The 25,844-nt window shown below is 33.5% G+C and overlaps 4 protein-coding genes, 1 long non-coding RNA gene and 1 other non-coding gene across 8 annotated transcripts; 4 read left to right on the top strand and 2 right to left on the bottom strand.

The window, feature by feature from the left end:
- Positions 1-1,525: 1,525 nt before the first annotated feature.
- On the bottom strand, positions 1,526-1,632 carry LOC112416121 (small nucleolar RNA R71). Its single transcript, XR_003006436.1, has one exon. It is a non-coding gene; the product is annotated as a small nucleolar RNA R71 (small nucleolar RNA).
- A 483-nt stretch (positions 1,633-2,115) lies between these two features.
- On the top strand, positions 2,116-6,009 carry LOC25495370 (disease resistance protein RPV1; the record flags this gene model as incomplete). The annotated part of the gene is made up of 6 exons (XM_024785932.2): positions 2,116-2,619; positions 2,747-2,823; positions 2,914-3,484; positions 3,652-4,759; positions 5,041-5,316; positions 5,698-6,009. Coding segments are annotated over exons 1-6 (2,364 nt in total), but the record flags the coding sequence as incomplete, so codon positions are not given.
- Positions 6,010-14,686: 8,677 nt separating this feature from the next.
- On the top strand, positions 14,687-15,875 carry LOC112422642 (transcription factor MYB73). Its single transcript, XM_024785935.2, has one exon. It carries the CDS (start codon positions 14,703-14,705, stop codon positions 15,333-15,335), a length of 633 nt encoding a protein of 210 aa, XP_024641703.1. The 5' UTR covers positions 14,687-14,702; the 3' UTR covers positions 15,336-15,875.
- Positions 15,338-18,142, top strand: LOC112422643 (uncharacterized). Its single transcript, XM_024785936.2, has 2 exons — positions 15,338-15,701; positions 16,628-18,142. Exons 1-2 carry the CDS (start codon positions 15,366-15,368, stop codon positions 17,090-17,092), a joined length of 801 nt encoding a protein of 266 aa, XP_024641704.1. The 5' UTR covers positions 15,338-15,365; the 3' UTR covers positions 17,093-18,142.
- LOC25495369 (disease resistance protein RUN1) lies at positions 17,486-24,986 on the top strand. Its single transcript, XM_024786036.2, has 5 exons — positions 17,486-17,591; positions 17,728-17,806; positions 18,709-19,813; positions 20,046-20,324; positions 24,177-24,986. The coding sequence occupies exons 1-5, from the start codon at positions 17,486-17,488 to the stop codon at positions 24,984-24,986; spliced, it is 2,379 nt and encodes a 792-aa protein (XP_024641804.2).
- Positions 20,950-23,455, bottom strand: LOC112422644 (uncharacterized). Of its 3 annotated transcripts, none has more exons than XR_003013140.2 (3): positions 23,097-23,455; positions 22,395-22,521; positions 20,950-21,487 (listed from the first exon to the last, which is right to left on the bottom strand). It is a non-coding gene; the product is annotated as an uncharacterized lncRNA (long non-coding RNA). The 3 variants fall into 3 exon arrangements; XR_003013141.2 differs by having other exon boundaries at positions 22,395-22,510; XR_003013139.2 differs by having other exon boundaries at positions 22,395-22,465.
- Positions 24,987-25,844: the final 858 nt, after the last annotated feature.

Below are 25,844 nucleotides of genomic sequence, written 5' to 3'. Positions count from 1 at the left end.
CCCAAGTCAGAAGCTTGGCACGGCCCGTGCCAAGGTTGGCACGGCCGTGCCACCTCCCAGACAGCCTTTTGCTGCTTTTGCTTAGATTTTAAACTACTCTATTTAGTTTTACCACAAAGCACTTCGCTTGTGGAACATTCTAGTGATGTAGTTGCTTAGATTTTAAGTCGAATGTAACCTATAAATAGAGTAGCTAGCCATCACAAATATTCATCTTTTCTTTAGAATTCAATAAGTGACAATTGTCTTTTGAATAAAAGTTCTTTCCTTTTCCTTTACTTTCTTGTTATTTACTTTTATGCTTTCTCTCTTCTTCTCCATGTCTACGATGAACATGAGTGAGTAGACTTCTTTTGTCTTGGGATTGTTGGATAAGTCTAATGACATGATTCTAATCAAGCCAAGGCTTAAACCTTAATATTATGTAACCCTAGTTTCTCTTCTAAATTCACCGTTTTAACATGGATTAAATATTATCAAACTGTGGAAACGAAAGTGGAGGGTTTGATAATCGTTAATCCATCATTCCAAATGTTAATTCATAAAACGAAAGTGGAGTTTTAATATTCGATCAAGTAAATTTAGACAAGGATTGCGAAACATGAAAATAGTCTAGTGAACCTTGAGACATATAGAGTTTCGAACTTCAAGGATTCTAATAGTAATCAACCATGAAAATAGGTGTGCTTTCTAGAGGAACACACTCACTGAGACCGATAGGAGATGTGATAGGCTTAAGAGAAATTCGTCTTTAGAAACTAGGTCTAAAATAAGGTTTTAGGTTTAATGGCTTGGCTTGTGAATGATTTGTCGCCTATGACGGACCAACGATCCCAAGGCTTTCTTTTTATTATTATTATTTTCTCTTTCAACCATTTGAAAACAACAATATTACATTCTTGATTCTCTTCTAATCACCAACTAAAGTTATTTAAATTAAACAACTCACTGTTGGAACGATACTCTTTTCATTACTACTTCGGTAAGACCGTGCACTTGCGGTGTTATCCCATCAAGTTTTTGGCGCCGCTGCCGGGGAGTTAACTAAGTTAATTAACTATTTCTTTGTGATTAGAACTTTTCTTTTTCCTTTCTTTTCTACTTCTTTCCTTCTTTTCATTACCATTAACTTCTTGGGTAGCATAAAATAATAAACAACATGGCTGAGGAATGCACTCTTAAGGAGTATGCAATCCCTTCTACGGATGAGCCATGTGCTATTATAGTTTACCCGACGGTTGAAGGTGATGACTTTAAAATAAAACCTGCACTACTAAGCTTGGTACAACAAAACCAGTTTTCTAGATCACCCACTGAGGCTCCAAATCTGCATATTTCCACCTTTTGGAGACTCAGTGTAACTTATAAAGCTGACCAAGAAGCCGTTAGGCTACATCTCTTCCCTTTTTCTTTAAAAGATAAGGCCAGCAGTTGGTTTAATTCTTTAAGGGCTGGCTCCATCACTTCATGGGATCAATTGAGGCGAGAATTCCTTTGCCGATTCTTTCCCCCGTCTAAAACCGCCCAACTAAGGGAAAAACTTTACCAATTCACTCAAGAAGACGGGGAATCTCTTTACAATGTGTGGGAGCGTTTTAAAGAAATGCTTAGACTTTGTCCCCATCATGGTTTGGAGAAGTGGTTGATTATCCACACCTTTTACAACGGTTTAACATATAACACAAAGATAACTGTTGATGCAGCTGCAGGTGGTGCCCTAATGAACAAAGACTTCACAAAAACTTATGCCTTGATTGAAGACATGGCTCTAAACCTCTTCCAGTGGACCGATGAGAAGGCCATCATCAATTCTTCACCCTCTAAAGAGGAGGTAGGTATAAACAAAATCTCTTCCCTTGACCATCTATCTACCAAGGTGGATGCACTATCTCAAAGATTTGATCAAATGAATGCCTGTGTTGTCACACCGACTTCTATTTCTCCTCCATGTGGAGCATGTGGTATATCTGGTCATTCTAGCATTGAATGCAAGCTGGGTAGTGTTGAGCAATTAAACTTTATTCAAAATAACCAAGGGATAAGTTTTAACCAAAATTTTCATAAAAATCCCTTTGGTGAAGAAACAACACTACCCGGTTATGCAAATAGCCAAAGAGTCATTCAAAAGTCTAAAATTGAACTATTAATGGAGAATTATTTTCTCCATTGACCAACCACAATGTTACAAGTGTCATTCTTCTTTCTTTTTCACAATTTTTTTTTGTTTCTTTGTACATGTGTGACATTGTGCTGGTTGGCCAATGTCATCAATGTCACCAAGCACAATGTCACCAAAGTATTATCCATAATTTTATGAGTTTTGAGGACATAGAGGAATGAGTATATATTTTTTTTTGCCTTGCAAGATTTCTTGAATTACGGGTTTATGTCGAGCCATAGACTGCCACTCACGTGACAGTTAGCTGTTGTGCGCCTTCATCGATGTGAAATACTAACAATTTTAAATTGATAAATAAAAGACTTTAAAAACTCTTACAACGAACGAAGACCGATAGATCATCACTGAGTCACAGTACTAATAATAAACACAGCTTAGCACCATTCGCAGAGAACTTCATCCATCCATATCCATTCATCCATGTCTTCAACTCCGAGATAGTAAGCTTAATTAATGAAACCTATAAATAAAAAAACGAAGTCTTACATTTATTTTTCTATGTTAATACATGATTTTAGTTTGAAGCCGCTGATTCATTTTTCTTTTTTTTGTTTGCATATACTTTAGTAGATTTAGCAGTAACTTAAGTGAGCGGAGTAAGCTTCTTTCTTCCGAAGAGAGACAAAACAGACTACTCGTAGCAGGTAAGCTTACTTCTATTTTTTTACACTATTACATGATTTAGGTTTGAAGTCACGTATTAATATTTTTCTTTCTTTATTGTCATATTTTAGAAATGGTTGCACAAGCGGCGATTGAATTTGAATATAAGTACATGCGGGAACATGAAGTGTTCTTAAGTTTTAGAGGGGAAGATACGCGCGCATCATTCACTTCACATCTCTATGCTTCTCTTCAAAATGCTGGAATTAAAGTTTTTAGGGATGATGATTCTCTTAAAAGAGGAGATCACATTTCAACATCAATACATCTAGCTATCCAAAAGTCTCAGATCTCTGTGATTGTTTTTTCAAGAAACTATGCAAATTCGCGATGGTGTCTCGAAGAGTTGGTGAAAATAATGGATTGTCGTAGAACACAAGGGCAGTTGGTTTTGCCAGTGTTTTATGATGTAGATCCATGTGAAGTACGTCACCAAACAAGTGAGTTTGGCAAAGCATTTCAAAGTCTCTTGAATAGAATTTCAAAGGAGGAAGGACTTTATGTTAGGTTTGGAAAAGCAGTTCGAAATCTTTTGAGTAGTTTGTCGATCTATAAAGACGAGTCACCAGATCAGGTGCTGACATGGAGGACCACGCTTCGTGAGGTAGCAGGTCTTGCAGGGTTTGTAGTGCTAAATTCTAGGTAACTCCATACAACAATAGTCATTCTTTCAAGTAAAGTATTTTGGAAGAAAAAAAAAAAAGTAATCTCTTGGATTATCTTTAATTTTTTTTGGATTTTTTGTTACCAAATGTCTACTATACTTTCGACACATGAATACATAAACCTCTATTTGGGTTTTTAAATAGGAACGAAAGTGAGATCATCAGGAATATTGTTGAAAAAGTTACTCACTTGCTAGACAAGACCGACTTGTTCGTTGCTCATAATCCAGTCGGAGTTGAAACTCGAGTACAAGATATGATTCAACTGCTAGACATCCAAAAATCAAATGATGTACTATTACTAGGAATGTGGGGTATGGGGGGAATTGGCAAATCCACCATTGCAAAAGCCATCTACAATAAAATTGGCCGCAATTTCGAAGGTAGGAGTTTTCTAGGAAATATTAGGGAGGTTTGGGCGAAAAATGATGGACATGTGTCTTTACAACAACAACTTCTCTTTGATATTTGCAAGGAAACGACGACAACCATGATACAATGCATTGAGGCAGGAAAACATACATTAAAGGATAGACTCTGTGGTAAAAGAGTACTTCTTGTACTTGATGATGTGAGTACGTTGGATCAATTGACTGCTTTGTGTGGAAGTCGTCAATGGTTTGGCTCGGGAAGTAGAATAATTATCACAACTAGAGATATGCATATACTGAGAGGGAATAGAGTTGACCATGTATACAAAATGAAAGAAATGGATGAAGGTGAATCAATTATGCTTTTTAGTTGGCATGCATTCAAGCAAGCGAGTCCTAGAGAAGATTTTGCTGGAATATCCAGAAGGATAGTTGAGTATTTGGGGCGACTGCCGCTAGCTCTGGAAGTTATTGGGTCGTATTTATTTGATAGGGGGATAATAGAGTGGAAGTGTGTATTGGACAAACTCAAAAGAATTCCCAATGATCAAGTGCAGAAGAAGTTAAAAATAAGCTATGACGATTTAAATGATGTTCTTGTGAAAGAAATATTCCTTGACATAGCTTGTTTCTTTATTGGGATGGACCGAAATGATGTCATACATATATTAAATGGCTGTGAACTTTATGCAGAAATTGGAATAAATGTCCTACTGGAGCGAAGCCTTGTGACTGTTGATGATATGAATCGGCTTGGAATGCATGATTTGTTGCGAGACATGGCAAGAGAAATCATACGCGAGGAATCACCAAAAGAGGTTGAGAATCGGAGTAGATTGTGGTTTAGTACGGATGTGCTTAATGTGTTATCTGAACAAACTGTAAGTACTTCATATTTTTATGCCTATATTATAGACTTAAAAATATTTAAAGCTTAAGGAAGTGAAAAAAATACTTATGAGTAAATTTTTAACATTTACATATGTTGTTGATTATCACAACATGAAAATTAGTTAATTCTAATTTGAAAATTACTTTGGTTGTGAATCAAATTCTGCGTTCTAAGTTCTAGTAACAAATGATTGGTCGATTAAATGTTTTTTATCTGCCTTGTATTATTAATCTATGCTTGTTTTAACTTTTGGTCCATCGTATTTCGTAGGGAACAAAAGTTGTTGAGGCGCTAGTTTTGAAGTTGCCAATATCTAGTTCAAAATGTTTTAGTACTAAAGCATTTAAGAAGATGACAAGACTGAGATTGCTTCAACTTACTGGAGTACAACTTGATGGGGATTTTGAATACATTTCGAGAAATCTGAGATGGCTTTCTTGGAATGGATTTCCTCTAACATGCATACCCACAAGCTTTTATCTAGGAAATTTAGTTTCCATTGAGTTAGAAAATAGCAATATCAAACTTCTGTGGAAAGAAACCCAGGTATTAATTTTGATTTCAAGTTTTTAGCATCTCAAAATTTAGTACTATTTTGTTTACATGGTTAAAAGTTCAAATTTTACTAAACGTTTACAGGAATTAGGAGACGTGTTATTAAAATTTAATTTCCTACTTAATCAATAGAGTTTTATTTATATATATTTAGCGGGATCTATCATGAAAAATCCGTCGACTGAGCATTCAAAGCATACAATTAGAAGATGATATGTGTGCAGACAAAGGGAAAGAAACCCAATCTTGACTATTTGATTAAATAATAGGCTTTAAATTTACTTCAATTTATTAGTGATACATTGTATTTACTTCAATTTATTATCTTATGTTTCTTCCCTAATTTTTCTATATAAATCTATGTTCTTGCAGAGGATGGAGAAGCTAAAAATTCTCAAGCTTAGTCACTCTCATTATTTGACACAGACCCCAAACTTTTTAAACTTGCCTAATCTTGAACAACTAGTACTCTCTGATTGTCCAATGTTGTCTGAAGTTTCTCATAGTATTGGATATCTCAATAAAATTCTTCTGATAAATTTGGAAGATTGTACTAGCCTTCGAAGTCTTCCAAGAAGTATATATAGGTTGAAATGTCTAGAAATGTTACAAAGTGCAGGGACCAATACCAATGGTTTTGTTTTTTTTTTTAACAGAAAGTTAATAGAGGGACCAATACCAATATTTTTACAAAGTGCGGGATCAATTCCAAACAAAAAAAAGTGTAGGGACCAATGCCAAAATCTAATGAAAGTGCAAGGACTAAAGACATATTTAAACCTTTCTCTGATAATAATGTAATGAACCATAACATGTTCCTTCTTTATCCCTTCATGGCTTGTTTGGATTTTAATTAATCATTGTTACCATCACGACAATATTTATACATATACTAATAGTAATTAAATATTAATCTGGATTGACATAGTCTTTGGTGGGTTAATAAAAAACTGTGAACTGAGATACGTTTGACAAAACGAACATCTACAAATTTCCTTGGTCTTTCCTTGTTATTGGCATCTTTTTTCAAACATTTATTTTATTCTGAAATACTGATGCTTTTTTTTGGATAAAATTACTGAGTCTTGGGCTTCGTGTGTTTTGGATTTTCTGCTTCTTCTTAGGCTCTTGGCCATTTTTTTATTTTGGGATTCGATAAAAAAAAAAAAATTTCCTAGAATATGAATCCTAAGTTTTTTTTTGACAAAAATAAACGATATTCATTCATTCAAATTGATAGAGTACATCGATATAATACAAATCCAAATTCGCTAAAAACAAAAAGGATGAATCTATGAATCCTAAGTTAAATTTAGGATTTTGGAAGGAAAAAAAAAAAAGTTACATCAGCTATTTTTTTACTGAATTATATATTTAGCCCTTTAAATAATTTCTTTCCATTCTATTTTGTCTCTTGAATTACAAGTGTTTGACACTATACTTCCTTAATTAATTTTCATTCAAATTTAGTCCATTTTACAAATGTTAAACACTTTTTTTAATTGTTTAATGTTTATAATTTAAGAGACCAAAATAGAATGGAGAAAACTTTAGAACCAAACTAAAACGTAAAAACTAAAAATGTAATTTATTAGCCGCAATTTTGTTATACTTGCGAGGATCATAAATGAGATGAAGGAACTGTCGACCATGGCTAAGAGAGTTCCGCCTTATATTGTTTGTTAATCCTAAAAAATGGTTTGGTTTCTTAGATTGTAATCTTATTGATTGGATTAATTTAAATTTGGCAAGTAATTTTGTTAGGAGTTAGGGCTTATCCTTTAAGCATGCTTAGTGAGAATTAGGGTTAGTTTTGCTTAGTTACTTGTAAAGCAAGCTAGCTTAGTTACTTGAGTACATTGCTATATATAGATATCCAAGTGATGTATTTTTTCAATATGAATGAATCACAAATCATTTGATGATCCTGAGATGCCTGATCTAGAAGATATAAGTGAGAATGCTTCTTCTAATCATGAAGAAGAAATGGATCTTGAGTTATCTGATGATTCAGAGCTTCCCCCTAGAGCAAGAGAACCTCCTAGCTACCTAGATGATTATGTAACTGGAGAAGAAGTTGAAGAAGAACAACAACTGAATAGTCTAGTTCTATTCAGCACCTCATCTGATCCTAATACTTATGAGGAAGCTTCTAAACTGAAGATTTGGAGAGATGCAATGAAACATGAAATAGAATCCATAGAAAGCAATAACACTTGGGAACTCATTGATTTACCTGCATGCAAGAAAATTGGAGTTAAATGGGTATATAAGACTAAGCTGAATAAGAAGGGGAGTTTGAGAAGTACAAAGCTAGATTAGTAGCTAAGGGATATGCTCAAAAGCTCAGAATTAACTACAATGAAGTATTTGCACCTATAGCAAGATGGGACGCCATAAGAACAATTTTAGCAATTGCAGCATGTAAAGGTTGGAAGGTTTATCAGCTTGATGTTAAAAATGAGTTTCTTCATGGTGAGCTAATTGAAGTTGTATATCTAGAGCAACCCTTAGGCTATTAGAAAGAAGATACAAGCTAGGTGTATAAATTGAAGAAAGTCTTGTATGGATGAAAACAGGCACCTAAAGCATGGTATAGCAAAATAGAATCTTATTTTGCTTAAGAAAACTTTGTGAAATGTTCTCATGAACATACTTTATTTGTGAAGAACAACTCTGAAGGAAGAATGCTTATAGTTAGCTTATATGTGGATGATCTCATTTACACTAGAGATGACATTGCAATGTTTGAGTCATTCAAAAATTCAATGCAAAGGAATTTTTCTATGACTGATATGGGAAAAATGAGGTACTTTCTTGGAGTATAAGTTAAGTAGTATGATGAGGGAATCTTCATCAATCAAGGTAAATATGCTACTGAGATCTTAGAGAGGTTTGGCATGGAAAACTGCAACATGGTGTGCAAACCTATAGTGACTGGGAGTAAGCTGATGAAGGATGAAAATGGTAAAGCAGTATATGCAAGCAAGTATAAGCAGATAGTTAGATGCTTGATGTACTTGCTTGCGACCAGACCTGATCTTGCATATTCAGTGTGTTTGGTTGCTAGATACATGGAGAGACCTACTAAAATGCACCTATCAGCTATCAAAAGAATTCTGAGGTACTTGAAAGGAACTGTTAACTATGGAGTTATGCATAAGAGAGAAGAAAAGGTGAGATTAACTAGCTAGTCAGATTCAGACTATGCAGGTGATACTGATGACAGAGAAAGCACTTCAGGTTATGTGTTTATGATCGGGGATGGTGCAATAGCTTTGTCATCTAAGAAGCAGCCTATAGTTACTCTTTCCACCACTGAGGTTGAGTATGTTGCAGTAGCTTCATGCTCTTGTCAAGGAATTTGGCTAAGAAGAATTATGAATCATTTGAGTGAAGACTAGAAGGAAGGAACTATAATTCATTGTGATAACAGTACATCAATCAAACTGTCTAAGAATCTAGTTATGCATGGAAGATGAAAGCACATATATATCATGTTTCATTTTTTGAGGTATTTGACCAAAGATGGAGTTATGGAGTTGAAGCATTGCAATTCACAAGATCAATTGGATGACATTGTGACAAAGCCACTCAAGCTTGAAACTTTCTACAATTTGAGAACTAAGCTTGGTGTTACTGATGGATTAACCTAGTATGCTTTTGTAAACTGATTTATGATGTTGCTCAATTTAAGGGAGGGACTGTTAGGAGTTAGTGCTTATCCTTTAAGCATGCTTAGTGAGAATTAGGGTTAGTTTTTCTTAGTTACTTGTAAAGCAAGTTAGCTTAGTTACTTAGGTACATTGATATCTATACATATCCAAGTGATGTACTTTTTTCAATATGAATGAATAACAAATCATTTTCACCTTACAAATTTGGGTCAAAAGGATTGTTGAAAATATTAATGGCATAATATCCTCTCATGTGAAAATTGTTGAAAATATTTGTTGGTGGGCTCTTGTTTTTGGTTGGGTTTGATTAAACACCGATGGTGCATCAATGGAGACTTGATACCTGCACAGGACTATTTTGAACATAGTTGAACTTCTACTAACATAAAAAATTATCTTTTCTTGTCATATTTCAATAAACTCTCACCGTAAGCTTATGGATCAGCTTCCTTCAACAAAAAAAAAAAAAACTTTTTTTTTTGAGGGATCAAAAAAATAAAAACTTATGGATTCATATGTACGCTATTTTCACCTTATAATATTTTACACTATTATTATATTATATTGCTTCTTGATTTGTTTTTATACAGGTATCTTTTTACCTTCTTTCGATGAACACATATCTTTATTTTATACATATACTTTTCAAAACAACCTTATCTTTTCTTATTCTATGTATACGCTACTTTTGATAACCACAAACCCATTATAAAATCTCCGAACTTTTATAAAAAATTTATATTAAATTCTTTTATAAATTTTTAAAGGATTTAATTTCTATGTACTGAGAAATGTAAAATTATTTTAGAAACACATTCAATCAATTTATGCCACATAGATATTTTTTGTGATATCTAATATATAAAAGTTTTTTTTATCCGCTCGCATTGAAAGGTAGTGGAATCTGGATGATTTGTTGCACATTCCATCCACCATGACCATTTGTAATTAAGTCTCTCACTAAATTCACATTACATCCTATAGGCTTCGGTGACCAAATTCCTTGTGACTTTGTTGAAAAAGTTTCTCTTCAAGAACATTTCGGCTAAAAGAAATTTCCGACTTATCCAGATTAATGAGTTTGGCAGAAATTGTTTGGTATAGCTTAAGTACCTCATTAATATTTTGAGCATTCTAATGGCAATCCCTACATAAAATAAGGCTATCATCAGCTAAAAAAAAGAGATGGGTAATACTTGGTGCTCCTCTAGCTATTTTCAATCCATGTAAAACATTTTCATCTTGGGCTCTGGTGAGAAGCTTAAAAACACCTCTGCACAAATAATAAACAAATAGGTGATAAGGGGTCCCCTTGACGTAAACCACTCTTTGGAGAGAAATTTTGACACGGGCTACCATTGAGCAGCATAGAAAAAGAAACCGAAGAAATACAATTTTGAACAAGATTTTGCCATTTTTGAGAAAAACCCATAGATTTTAGGATAACAATGAGAAAATCCCATTCAATTCGATCATATGCTTTCGCCATGTCCAATTTGATCCCCACATATCCCTTCTTACCAAGCTTTTTTTTCCACATCCAATGAAAATATTCAAAAGCAATTAAAGCATTACCTGTAATTAATCTTTCAGAAACAAAAGCACTTTGAAATTTTCCAATAATGTCAGGTAGTATAATTTTCAACCTATTTGCAATAGTTTTAAATATAATCCTATAAATTACATTGCACAACGATATAGGTCGAAAATCACATGCAAATTTAGGCTTTTTTATTCTTTGCAATGAGACATATATAAGTTTGATTCACACTACCTTGACTGACTCCATTTTCACGGTAAAGTCAACATATAGATTCTTAAAGAGAAGAAATGCAGCTTTAAACTCAAACCAATTTGTCATCCCGCAAGCAAGTAATGCCTGGTTAAAGCTTTGGAAGGTAAAACCTATTCCGAGACATGTGCATCTGTTATGGAGAAATCTGCATAGTCATCTTCCGGTGCGCAGTGAATTATTCAAAAGAGGTATTAATTGTTCTCCCTTGTGCTGTTTATGTGACCAACAAAATGAAACAATTGATCATCTTTTTAGAGAGTGTGATTGGGTGAAAATAGTGTGGTTTGCCTCACCACACTAGAATTTGCGAAGGATATGTTATTCTTAAATCTCACAGTTGAATCTGACTCTTCCAATGTCATAGAAGCCTTAACATCAGAGTTCCTACTTTGGTTCTATTGTTGGAGATTGCAAAAGTTTCTTCTCTAGTTTCTATTATTTAGAGTTAGTACATGTTCGTCGTGAGGCCAATTAAGCGGCACATTATTTAGCAAAGTTTGCCATTTCTTCTCTAACTGATTTTGTTTGGATTGAAGAAACTCTTAAGTGTATTTCTTCTGTAGTGGCACTTGATGTGTTACCATTGTTTGATTAATAAAATCAGTTATTTCAACAAAAAAAATATACAAAATTTTGATTAGATATATGTGTAAAAACGATTTACACTATCGGTACATAGATATTTATCTCATTTTAAAAAAAAAATGTTATCGTTTGATTCTTAATAAATTATTTTACAATTATATTAACATTTTATAAATGCTTATGTATTGTCACATCCAAACACCTTAATTTACATATGCATTCACTTGTGGCATTCGAGATCAGAGCTTTTACGATGAGATATACAACTCTCAAAGGTGCGCCAGGCAAAGTATAGCCAAAGATGAAAAAATATATATTCTAACAATCAACATGTTTTTATATAATTTGTGTTTGACATTTTTGGTTTCATAACACCATAGGTTGTTGTGTTTAAGAGAATAGGTTTTGTCATCCAAAACGATTCAACCGTGCGGCTTGTTGCCTAGCTACTTGTCTTCTATTCGTGTGAAATTGAGAGTAATGTTAGTCTATAGATTTCAATTTTGTTTCTAAAAACAACAAAATTATGTAACACAATAATTTGACCGAATAGCTTTCATCTCTGGCGGATCTAGGACCCTGAGTCAGTGGGTGCAAAAAAAAAAAAAACTCATTAATTGTTATTATAATTTTGCCATCTAAAACATATTAACAATACAACTTGTTGACGGTTTGTCTTTCATTTCTATGTCATTTTCTATATAGGGTGCAAAATATTTTCATATTATTAAAATTTTCATATTATCCAAAACCAAATATTATATATTTGCAGGGACTAAAATCAAAAAAATATTTTTGTAGGGACTAAAACCAAAATGTCAGATATTTGCAGGGACCATTTCCATATTTAAGTCTAAAATCTACTTACAAAATGCTTAGACATGCATCGATCAGTAATTGAAATTTTAGCAATTGGAATATCAACCAAGGCACATCAGTTCGACAGGTGCAAATAGCAATAAGAAACATGTCTATATCACAGTCTGCAGGTGCAAAAGGAAAAACTGAGGGTGTGCAAATAGCAAAATCAGTATAATATAATAATAAACATAAATTGGAAAGTTCCAGGGTGTGCAGGTGCTCACCCTCAAACCCAGCTGGCTCCGCCCCTGGCTTCCATTCCTTTCCTTTTACAGAATCCTTTTAAAAAGAAAAAAAAATATGGATTTTAAGAAAGTTGATTATTATGTTAAATTTGTTAATAAATGATACTTTTTCCATATTTTCTCTTCTAATAATTGAAATCACAATTCATTATTTTCCTATATTAATTATCCACTAGAATAATGCACCAAATTGATTTATCCTTGTGTCCGTAACTGAAAAGGAACGTGAATGAACCTCTTGGATTGAATGTAGACTAGTTGAAAAAGCCATGGTGACGAATGAACATTCACTTTCTTATTTTTTTTATTTTTTTTATCAAAGGAAACTTGTTGCTATTCTTTCATCAAAGGAAAAAAGAATTTATTGCTTTTTTAAAAAATACACAGAGTAAATAGGGGTAATTTTGTAAAGAAATAATTAATGTATTTAAAAATATCAAACGGGTATTATAAAAAGAGACAAAAAAAAATATCTAAAAAGGTCCTATAATAATAAGGGACGGAGGTAGTACTAATAATTTTCTAATTCCGCAATTAGTTAGTTAATTCTCTTTCATCGCATCCATTCATGTTTTCGGATTGGGATTCTAGAATAGTAGATAGAACACCCAAGTTTATCGTTCGTGGATATGAAGTGTTCCTAAGTTTTTGAGGGAAAGACACTCGTTCATCCTTCACTTCACATCTTCCCGCTTCTCTTCAAAATGTTGGAATTAAAGTCTAAAAGGACGATGATTCACTTCAAAGGGAAGATCACATTTTATACTCACTATTGCGATCGATTGACCGATCTCAAATTTCTCTTATTGTTTTCTCGACTAGTTATGTTGGATTCCGATGGTGTTTAGAAGAGTTGGTTCATATAATGAAATGTTATATATTCGATGGCCAAATTATTTTGTCGGTGTTCTATGACGTAGATCCATCTGAAGTACGTCATCAAACCGGTGAATTCGGAAAAGCTTTTCAAAATCTTTTAAATAAGATTGAGAAGGAGACAGAGGAGGGTGAGGAGGAGGAGTAGCACTTCATGAGGCTGCCAGTCTTGCCTGGGTTTGTAGTCCTAAACTCGAGGTAATTTTTATGTTTTTGGCACTCATATTTACTCTATGTTTTTGTTATGAGATATTTTTATAATATTTCAAACATTCCAGCAAAATTATATTAAAAAATATGAAGGCCACGTATGAGTTGATTTAAAATATAGAATCAAAAGTACTAATTGAAAATTTTTGCGACTAAAAGTCAAAGAAATTTTTTAGAAGGACTAAAACGAATAGTTGATATATTTATTCGGGTCAAAAACATATTTAGTCATATAATAAATTGTCCCTCATATATAAAATCGATAAATTCAATCATTGTTTTTAAGATGTCAGTTGTTAGGGACTAAATTCGTAGACTTAATATAATTTAAGAACTACTTATTATATTTACATTAAGTTCGAGAGAGAATAATAGTTCATGAATTAAGTTGATGGTTAATAGTGTTTTACTTCTTGTAATATAAATCATTTTTTATTTTTCTCTCTGTAAATATTTTTTTTACAAGGGATAAATAAATAAAAAAACTACAGAAAATAAAAAAACATCATTGATCCTTAAGTTGATGGTATAAATTTTCGTAAGACTCACTAGTTAAAGTTTAGATAGGTTTGATCCGGAGACAAAGCAAGGTTGCAAGCCGCTTGTAGAAATTAATCAATTCTATTCTACTTTATTTGTCTACATTAACTTACAGAACTGTTTTTTTACACAACTAACCCAACTTCTCAATCCATCACGTGAACAACACTTTCTCTAATCTAAGAAGTGGAGCGTAGTTTATCTGTAAATATGTTAAAGAATATCTTTAAAGTATTGATTAAGAGAACATAAATACAAATATTTTATTAAAAAATATGAAAAATGTTGAATTCAAATTTCTAAAAGTCAAAGAGTTTTTTAACAAATATTCTTAAGACACTCACCAACATAATCTTAAATTAATTAATCAGATAAAAGAGGAAAAAAGAAGGGGTGACTTGCAGCTGGATCCCAAATCCCAATTTAACCGCTTCCCTGCTATAAGCGGTACCGATTGCCCATAACGTTCCCTGTCAACTCCTAAACCTAACCTATCCAACCGGTTTCCTTTCAACCTTTCACATATATAAACCGCTTCATCACAAAACCTCTTCCTTTCTCATCAACAAAATATTTTTATAATATCATATGAACACAGTAGTTAACAACAGAAAAGAAATGGATCGGATAAAAGGTCCGTGGAGTCCAGAAGAAGATGAAGCACTTCAAAAGCTCGTGGAAAAGCACGGTGCGAGAAACTGGTCGATTCTAAGCAAATCGATACCAGGCCGGTCAGGGAAATCATGCAGGTTACCTTGGTGTAATCAGCTTTCACCACAAGTTGAGCGTGGGGCTTTTACACCTGAAGAGGATGAAGCTATAATCAGAGCCCACGCTCGATTTGGAAACAAATGGGCTACAATAGCCAGGCTTTTACCGGGGCAAACTGATAACGCTGTTAAGAATCATTGGAACATTACTTTGAAACATAAGTGTTCTTCTATTATAATGGATGAAGTGTTCCTGAGTTTTCGAGGGGAAGACACTCGTTCATCCTTCACTTCACATCTTCACTCATCTCTTCAAAAGGCTGGAATTAAAGTCTTCATGGACGATGATTCACTTCAAAGAGGAGATCACATTTCAACATCACTATTGCAATCAATTGACCGATCTCAAATTTCTCTTATTGTTTTCTCCACTAATTATGCTGGATCCCGATGGTGTTTGGAAGAGTTAGTTCAGATAATGAAGTGTCACAGATTTGGTGGGAACTACTAGGTATATCTGGTCTATTATATCTGGTCTTGGATGTCACCAACAAATAATCTCCCACCCCTATTTCAAACATCTAATATCATGTCATCTCTTGTTCCTCTAGATGTACCACATAGTAGTTCCCACGAACTATCATCGATTTTCGTGTACCTTCCAAGTCTTCGAAGTCTTTGGGTGGAGTGCAGTTCAGAACGTCAACTTTCTCATGATGCAGCAATAATTTTGGATGCCTTGCATACCATAAATCGTAAGGAGTTGGAACCAACTGCAACTACGTCACAAGTATCAAAACATTCCTTGAAGTCTCTTTTAATTCAAATTGGAATGAATTGCCAAGCCACTAATATTCTGAAAGATATAATTTTACAGGTTTGACATACTCGCTATCCCCTTTAATATGTATGTGTGTGTATCCCCTCCAACATTTATATTCTTTAGTGTATAAGTCTATAACAACACATGTAAGTGTATACAATTATTTGATATAGGTGTAAAATACTTAATAATCAAAATAATGAAAATTGTCTTCCAAATTTTCACAAAGTTTGCTATCAGCTTACTTGACACATGTGCAAGCATGTGGAAGAATTATAGTCTGTGCTATTTTTTCAAGATATACTCTTATTTTTCTTGCTTTTAAATAATTGATCCTAAATCACTAATATATAATTGAAATGCTTATTTTTTTATAAGCAATTGTTTTTATTAAACCTCAACAGATGCATGAGAATTGCCACTCTGTTAAGAGCAGAAAGTACATTTATAACTGAATTACTTCTTTGGATGAGACATGAGAGGGCACATTAGAAAAAATATATTCATTGAAATTGATGATTAAATATGTTTACCAGTTAAAATTAACATTCATAAAATCACTTTTATACGTATCGTTTTTCAAATTAACAATAAAGACTTCTTACTCATAAGAAGAACATGAGTATACATCTTCCATGCTAGTTATGTATTGGATTTTCAAGTAATCGAAGAATATGAGTTGTGACATCATTTGTATGAACTTTGTTTTTATGAAGAAAAAAAAAACTGTTACAAACTTACAGGCTTCAAAAAGCGCATTTTAGAGCGGTAAAATTTGTTACTATCGTTATTTTCCCTCACTATTATTTTGGTATGTATGGAGTTCATAAGTAGGACTGATAGTTGGTTTTATGAATCCAAGCAAATATTTCTCTGTAACGTCAAAATATGATTAATTACCTTATGAGGAAAAGTTAAATCTTTAATTGTTGAATAAATGATAAGTTGAAGTTAACATACATTTCGATGAAATTTTGCAGAATATAGATGTCAATAGGAGTGGTGGTTGTTTGCTTCCTGGTGATAGTTATCCAAATTGGTTAACCTTTCTTTCGGAAGGTTCTTCTGTAACTTTAGAAGTCCCTCAAGTGGAAGGGCGTAACTTGAAGACAATGATGTGCATTGTCTATACTTCAACCCCAGATAACATAACATCAAGTGGCCTTAAAAATGTGTTGGTAAAAAATTACACAAAGGCCACCATTCAGCTCTACAAGAGCGAAGCATTAGCCTCCTTTGAAGATGAGGAGGCTCTGAGGGTAGTATCAAGTATAGAACCCGGTAACAAAGTGGAGGTCGTTGTTGTTTTTGAGAACAGTTTCATTGTGAAAAAGACAGCAGTTTATCTCGTATACGATGAACCATCTGTCAAGAGATTCTCTACTGAAGAGGAGCCCAATGATGACTTCAATCAGAACAGAAAGAAGAAAAACCGAGTGGAATGAATCAATGGAAGATAGTAAAGCAATGGCCGAGCAAAAATCAATTTTATGATGACTGCTAACAATTGTTTTCCATTTTTGGCTTACAAGCTGCTCTGTCATTGTCTGATTTTTGGTCTGTAGTTTCTAGATTTTATTCTTGGTGAATTTTTGTATTCAAAAAGAGTTCTGAAAGATTCTAATTTGTTCTGTTACAATTCTTCCATGTTATATACCATTTAAATGTCTTTTAACAAAATGGACTCAAATAGTTATAGCATTTAAATGTTTAGCAAACGGTGTAAGGCGCTCTCATTATAGACCCTGAATGATCAGCTATTTGAACCGTATTATGAGTTATAACATTCATATGTCTTCTAACAAATTGGACAGGACAGTCTTCAACCTAGTTTAGCAATGAGTTCATTCACCATAACATTTGTCTCTAAGGTTGTGACTTCTTACTTTTCACCAATATGTTGGATATGTATACTTGAAACGGTTGATCAGTTTTTGAAAGGGGGTAAGTGCCCACCATAAATCTTTCCTTGATTGCGATAATTGACAAGACATTATTTAGCTCAATGTGGGACAGTTATGCTACCTTCCTCTCCAATTCACAATTAGGGGTACTCTAAACTAGTTGAATGAGTGTGCAGTTTGGAAGTCACCAAGGAGTAAGCTGCACAGAAGAGGAGTTTGCAGAAACCATGGGAGACAGCATCCTGATACTGAAATGTGATTATAAGTTGCATTAGGCGACGCTAAAAGCTGAACAATCTGGCTTCAACTATGTACTGAGTGGTGACTAACAGTGTCATAGTCGTGATTCGGGTTAAAAGCTGCTTATAGCGGCTGAGAATCAGCCAAAACCTATAGTAGTTAAAAGGGAAGGTAGTTCCTCTTTTTAAAGTCCGTTTTTATTTTTTTAATGTTCAAAAAGAAAAAAACTAACTTGTTTGTATACAGGGATGATATTTTGTACTTTATCTGTTTATTTTAGTTTTTTTTTTTACTGACAAATGTTAGTATGTTAAATTGTAAAGATATTTTAGTTAAAATGTGGGTAATGAATACCTATTTACCATGAGAGTACGAGCACAAGCAATAAGATTTCTATCCACGTGGGTATGTGTCTGGCTATTTTTCCAAAGTGCGGGCAGGGGACAGGTTTTATAGTACCCTACCCATTGCTATCCTTATTTGTATGACTACTTTACAAACCATTTCATATTTTGTTGTTTTTAAAAATAAAAAATCAAAACAGATAACACCTCTTTCAAAATCCAGTTTTTTCTGAACTAAAAACAATAAAAACAGTCCCCGTAAGCATAGCTCAGTTGGCAGAGACAATGCATTGTTATATGCAGAGGCCGCGGTTCGAACCTCAGACACCCCACTTATTCACCTTATAAGGTGAATTCTAGCCACTAGGCTACCTGACCAAAAAAAAAAAAAAACAATAAAAACACAATTAAACAAGCCCCAACATTGTAGTATTTGTATTATTGTTTAATTCATTTTATATTAGGAGTTCATAGCCTTGTTTGACCAAAGCTATTCAACAAAACTGTCGGCATCACTCATCGATAATTTTCTTACTAAAACGTCCATTTACTTTGGTTCGTCGTCTTTTGTAGGAATGAAAATGAGGCTATCAAAGATGAAAATGTTACGCGTTTGCTTGACAAAATAGATTTGTTTATTGCTAATAATCCAGTGGGAGTTGAATCTCGTATGCTAGATATGATTCAATTGCTAGACAAAGATATTGAACAATCAAATGATGTTATACTTCTAGGGATGTGGGGTATGGGAGGCGTTGGTAAAACAACCATTGCGAAAGCCATTTACAATAAAATTGGCCGCGATTTTGAAGGTAGGAGCTTCCTTGCAAATATTAGGGAAGTTTGGGAGCGAAATTTTGGTCAAGTGGAATTACAAGAACAACTTCTGTTTGATATCAACAAAGAAATGACAACTAAGATACAAAACATTGAGTCAGGAAAAAATATTTTAAAGGATAGACTCTGGCATAAAAGAGTATTAATTGTACTTGATGATGTAAATACTCTGGAACAAATGAATGCTTTGTGTGGAAGTAGTAAATGGTTTGGTTCAGGGAGTCGAATAATCATTACTACCAGAGACAAGCATATACTTAGTAGGAATAGAGTTAGCCAGGTATTCAAAATGAAACACTTGGATGAAAATGAGTCAATTGAGTTATTTAGTTGGCATGCATTCAAGAATGCGACTCCCACAAAAGATTTTGCTGAAATTTCTAGAGACGTAGTTGAGTATTCTGGGGGATTGCCTCTAGCTCTAGAAGTCCTTGGGTCATATTTGCTAGATAGGAGTGTAATCGAGTGGCAATGTGTATTGGAGAAACTCAGAAGAATTCCTAATAATCAAGTACAAAAGAAGCTAAAAATAAGCTATGATGCTTTAAATGAAGATATTGAGAAAGAAATATTCCTTAACATAGCTTGTTTTTTTATTGATATGGACACAAATGATGTTACACATATATTAAATGGTTGTGGACTTTTTGCCGAAATTGGAATAAGTATTCTTATTGAGAGAAGCCTTGTAACTGTTGATGCTAAGGACAGGCTTGGAATGCATGATTTGTTGAGAGATATGGGAAGAGAAATTATTCGTGAAGAATCACCGGAGGTGTTTGAGGAGCGTTGCAGACTGTGGTTTCACGAGGATGTGCTTGATGTACTATCAAAACAAACAGTAAGAACTTCTTATGCTTTGTTTTTTAACTCAGAAAAGAAAACAATTATGATTCAGTTGTTAGCATTCATTGGTTTTGTTGATAATCACAAGAACTGTAAAAATTAGTTTGGTTGTGAATTGTTTTGTGCTTGGTGGCTTCCAGTTAATTAGTAACAAATGATTGGTTTTAATACAAGTTTATCTCTTCCTTGTATCCATTTTATTAAGTTGTGATTGGTTTAATTCACAGGGAACAAAATCAATTAAGGGGTTGGCTTTGAAGTTGCCAAGAGCTAATGCAAAATGTCTTAGTACTAAAGCATTTAAGGAGATGACGACGAGGCTCAGATTGCTTCAACTTGATGGGGTAAAACTTGATGGAGATTTTGAAATCCTTTCAAGAAATCTAAGATGGTTGTGTTGGAATGGATTTCCTTTAACACATATACCTACAGATTTTTATAGAGAAAGTTTAGTTTCCATCGAGTTAGAAAATAGCAATGTCAAACGTGTGTGGAAGGAGGCCCAGGTACTACTTTCGATTTCATTTTATTTGAATTTTAGGCCTGGGTGTACTTTTGAATCAAACTCTTGGAGATTGCTTTAATCTATAAAGATATTTGTTTTCAATTTGCATACCTTTAACCTAAATGTTTTTCTAAAGGCAGAAGGTCCATCCATGTACAGTTATTCTTCTAGATCACTATTGAGAAATGCATTTTTTTACATCCAATTTATGTAAATGCCAATCCAAATTTGCAACAAGAGATAAGAGGATCCTAACAATGTTCAACTTTTCAACATGAACAAAAGTTTATGAGAACTCTACGACATATGTCTGAGTAATCCCTTTAGGAACTATCCTTGCCTTGTATGTTTCTATTGACCCATCATAGTTTTACTTTCTGTAAACACCTACTTATAGTCCGCGATTCTTTTCCTAGCAGGAGAAGTCATTACACTTTTTTCATCTTCTCTAAACTTAAGGCCCAATATTAATTATTTTTTTTGGAAAATTGCTCTTTAGGCCATTATAATTCGGTCACAGGCACATCGAGATGCTGGAAATACCCCCTACAACAATTAATTACTGTTCGATCTAAAATGGTAGTTAATCGTCATTCCCAAGACAGTTAATTGTTGTCCTAGATCTGTCACATAGAACGGTAATAAATTAACGTTCAGGTATATATATATACCCCACTACTACCCATTTTTCATTCCAATCTTGCCTACGTTTCACTCTATCTCCACCTAGCTACGTACTCCCAGATTCCAACGCCTTAACAACTCATAAGAAGAGCTTCATGTATTGGGTGCATTGGCCCTACTTTGATTTCCTTTTCTTTCCTCTACAAAACTGAATCACATATCATTCGTCCCCTGTTTTCATAAGAAGCTAAAGCTAGCCACCACAAACTGACGCTGTCGCTAATTCACAATCAGAATTAGTTAGTAGTACCAAATGCTTGTTACCTAACTTTAATAATGTAACACCCCTACTAGAAATTTACCTAGGATATCTAGCATGTGTGTTAAATTTGGCATTGGATACATTAAAATTACAATAATAAAGATTTCTTCTGAATAAGATATAGATCTTATACCTCTAAAATAACACTACTGACGTGAACTTCCAGCGACTTCTGCTTCTTCATCACGAACCATGACGTCGTCTAGTAACCTGAATATCTGAAATAAATAAAAGGGATTGGGGTGAGACAAGATGTCTCAGTGAGTTCCACCTATCCTAGGTTGTAGGCAATCTCGGGGAACCTAGGATCGCCATCTGTTCTAAACTCAACCCTTTTCGGGTTTATACAGTCTTTATCCTACATAACCGAGCGATCGGGGATAACTAGAATCGTTGTCTGAAATGTTACCTTGATTATATAATAAATATAGTCATACTCATAACTTTAATCATAAACATAATCACCATAATCATAATAATAAACATAAACATATATCCAATATATCGTATTCTGGTATAACTTATACTTTGACATACTTATCTGAGTATGTCTCTGATTCTTTTATGATAACAACTAGTTTGGGCTAACTGAGCCGGAGTTCCGTAACTAAAATTCCTCATTTTCCAATGATTGGCAAAATGCCCATAAAATATTGCTTCGTACCTAATTCATTCTAAACATAATTTTCATGTTAATATGCGTATGCTATGATAGTATTCATGTTGGAGGGTCCTTAGAATTTTTCCTTGGTTCCATAATTGAAAAATACAAGTTTTTCAAATACTAACCGAATAATTCTTGACTTAAAATTTCATATCATTAGTTATACATTTCATTATGTGCGTATATATCATATTGCCTATTCATTGTGGCGAACGGTATTTATTAATTGCGTTGATAGAATTCCCCTCCAACATTTATACTAGGCATAAACATATTTATTAACATAAATGAGATTTTAGAATAAACAAATAAGGATACCTAATTCAGAAATAATCATTCTACTATCTCATATCAATTCTGTTTCAAATGTACCATTCATATGGTATGATAGTCATGCTTGCACAATCGGCAAGTAATCATAATTGATCCCCAAATGTGGGCTCTAAGCTAAAGGAACTCACCTTAGCATTTTCCTGAATTCTCTACACCATTTAGGTCTCAAATAACTTCTGTCAGCTTCATAATCACGCTTCTGCAAAACGGCTGATTTCGGGTTATCTTTTCTGCTTTTAACTTTCTGTATTTCAACTTGAAAACAAACATTTATTCAGCCCTTTGAACATACATATTAAGTTCTGGAGTCATTCACCCAACTTAGATTCACGTTTTAGCTTATTTCGGAAAAATCTATGTCAAACCCGTAAGTAAATTTCAGCAGAATTTTACAAACTTTAAATGCGTTCTCTGAGTCCATTCTTAATCCGAATCATGCAAAGTTTATATCCGAACTGAAGGGAAATAAGTGTAGAATCCGAAACTTCAACAATTACTTAATTCCAGATTACACAGAAAGAGATATGACGAATATACTACCAATATGCCATACAAATTTTTACCCAATTTTCATAAGGTTCAAGTACAATCACCTTTAACAATAATACACCATTTTGATCACCAACTCATCTTTCTTACATCAACAACAAACCATTAACAATGATCTTCAACAACAATTCTCTAATTATCTCATTTCATGAACCAAGCTACTCTAACATGAAAATTATCATAGAAATTCAAACTTTCTCACACAATTCACATACCCATTAACTTAATCAACAATTCAATCTATAACAATTCAAATTCAAGCTTAAATTTAGGATTCTCACCTTGTTTAAAATAAACCCTTACTAGAATAAGCTTCCCACTTGAGATTCCACTTCAAACCTTGAACCTAGCAACCAAACAAAACACCACCATGAATTTCCTCTCTTGAACTCTTTCCCTCTTGCTTGCAAATGAAATTTTCCCAAAGTCTAGAAGGATGGGTAGATGGCTGATTTGAAGGAAGAGGGATTAATTTTAAAGCTTATTTCTTGGTCTAATCACTACAATGGACACTCTTAAACAATTTTCATGATGATTTCATGAAGAATTAATGATTTTTGGTGGATTGGGTGAGGAGAGGAAGAGAGGGCGTGAGCTAGAGAGGAAGAGAGAAGAAAAATCTGAAATTTGGAGAGAGAGAAAGAAGGAGAAAAAGTGTAGAAATTTCATGTTTTGTCTTATTTATATCTTTAGGTAAGAAATGCCCAAAATGCCCTTTTCTACACTCTTCTTCAAACCAAAATATCCGATAAAATATCATAAAAATTTTAAGCGAAATATTTCATTCCCCATAGTCTGTTGAAATAATATGTTTCAGTCCCGAAAAGTTTTATACACAATTACCATTTGTATGGAACAGAGCGTTGGGTGGTGAAGAACAAACAAGATGATAAAACAAACAAGCGTAAAAAGAGATGAGGATGTTGCGTTGAATGTGTGGTAAGATTCGATGTGATCGGATTAGAAATGACAATATTAGAGAGAGATATGGTTTTTTCTAAAACATTATGGCTTAGAGACTAATAAGTTGGGCCGAGATTAATGAATGAGATAAGACTCGAATGTTATTGTATATATATATAGTATAGCAACTTCTAATACAGGAATATTGACTATTTGATTAAAGAAGCTTTAAATTTACAATTACATTAAAACATTTGATCATTTCAAATTATTGATCTCTTTAGGAAAATGCTTAGACACGACTTTTAATACAGGAATGTTGCCTTATTGCGTCCATTTATTTTGTGATATAAATATTTTTCTTTCCACTCTCAAGGTTAGTGAGACATTGTTATTGCGTCCATTTATTTTTTGAAACTTGTTACATAAATTTCTCTTCAATTTTCATGTTCTTGCAGATGATGGAGAAGCTGAAAATTCTCAATCATAGTCATTCTCATTGTCTGACACACACCCCAGACTTTTCATATTTACCTAATCTTGAAAAGCTAGTACTCAAAGATTGTTCAATGTTGTCTGAGGTTTCTACTAGCATCGGACATCTCAATAAAATTCTTCTGATAAATTTGGAAGATTGCATTAGCCTATGTAGCCTCCCAAGAAGCATCTATAAGTTGAAATCTTTGAAAACTCTCATTCTTTCTGGTTGTATAATGATTGACAAGTTGGAAGAGGACTTGGAACAAATGGAATCATTAACAACTCTGCTTGCAAATAACACTGCAATAAAAAGAGTACCCTTTTCAGTAGTAAGGTCAAAAAGCATTGGATATATCTCTCTGTGCGGCCATGAAGGATTTTCAAGTGATGTGTTTCCATCTATCATCTGGTCTTGGATGTCACCAACAAATGATCTCCCACCCCTATTTCAAACATCTAATATCATGTCATCTCTTGTTCCTCTAGATGTACCACATAGTAGTTCCCACGAACTATCGTCGATGTCCCAGTACCTTCCAAGTCTTCGAAGTCTTTGGATGGAGTGCAGCTCAGAACTTCAACTTTCTCATGATGCAGCAATAATTTTGGATGCCTTGTATGCCACAAATTATAAGGAGTTGGAACAAACTGCAAGTACATCACAAGTATCAATTATGACTACTTCTACATCACAAGTATCAAAACATTCCTCGAAGTCGCTATTAATTCAAATTGGAAAGAATTGCCAAGTCACTAATATTCTGAAAGGGATTATTTTACAGGTTTGACATACTCTTTCTGTCACCCTTTCATGTCTGCCTGTGTATCAACCTCATACATTTGAACTCTTTAGTTTAAATATAAGAATACATGTAATTCTATGCAATTATTTATTATAGGTGTAAAATATTTCAAAAATTAAAAAATGATCAAATTGTCACAAATTTTTTAATTAGTTATTGAAAACTCACATGGCACATATGCAACCATGTGGAAGAATAATCTTAAAAAAAAAATTCTCAAGATATACTTTTTTATTCTCAAGAACTGGCGATTTTAAGAGCAGAAAGAACATTGATAATAAAATACTTGTTGAGATGGGAGGGTAGGTTAGAAAAATATTTTCATTGAAATGAAACTTGGTGAGTATCTAGTCATTAACATATCTCTAATACAAGTCTCATAGTAATAATGCTTGTACAATACTGCATTCCTTGAGGCTGTAACGTGAAACTCTTACCACTGAGTTGACACCTTATGGAAAAGATTCTTATCAATTTGAAATTGGCTAATAAAAATGTTTATTAGTCAAAATTAAAAAATTTTAAAAATTATACGGAACGTTTTTCAAATTAACAACAAAGACTTCTTATCAATAAGAAGAACGTTAGTATGCCTCTTCCATGTTTGTTATATATTGGATTAACAAGTTATCCATGATTAGTTTTGCTTTTGGTAGCATGTAGAGTTGTGAAATCATTTGCATTTACTTTGTTTTTATGAACTTTGTTTTTCAAATTGTCCTTATCAGTATCTTCCATCAGATCCTCACTGTTATTTTTGTTGATATGGAATTTTTAAGAGGGACTGACATAGTTAACTATACTATGGTTAATTACCTTATGAGAAAATTTAAATCATCAGTT

Source organism: Medicago truncatula, chromosome 6, assembly GCF_003473485.1.
Source record: "Medicago truncatula cultivar Jemalong A17 chromosome 6, MtrunA17r5.0-ANR, whole genome shotgun sequence".
Lineage (NCBI taxonomy): Eukaryota > Viridiplantae > Streptophyta > Magnoliopsida > Fabales > Fabaceae > Medicago > Medicago truncatula.
The sequence above is the reverse complement of the archived record's forward strand: the minus strand, read 5'-3'. Positions and strand labels throughout refer to the sequence as shown.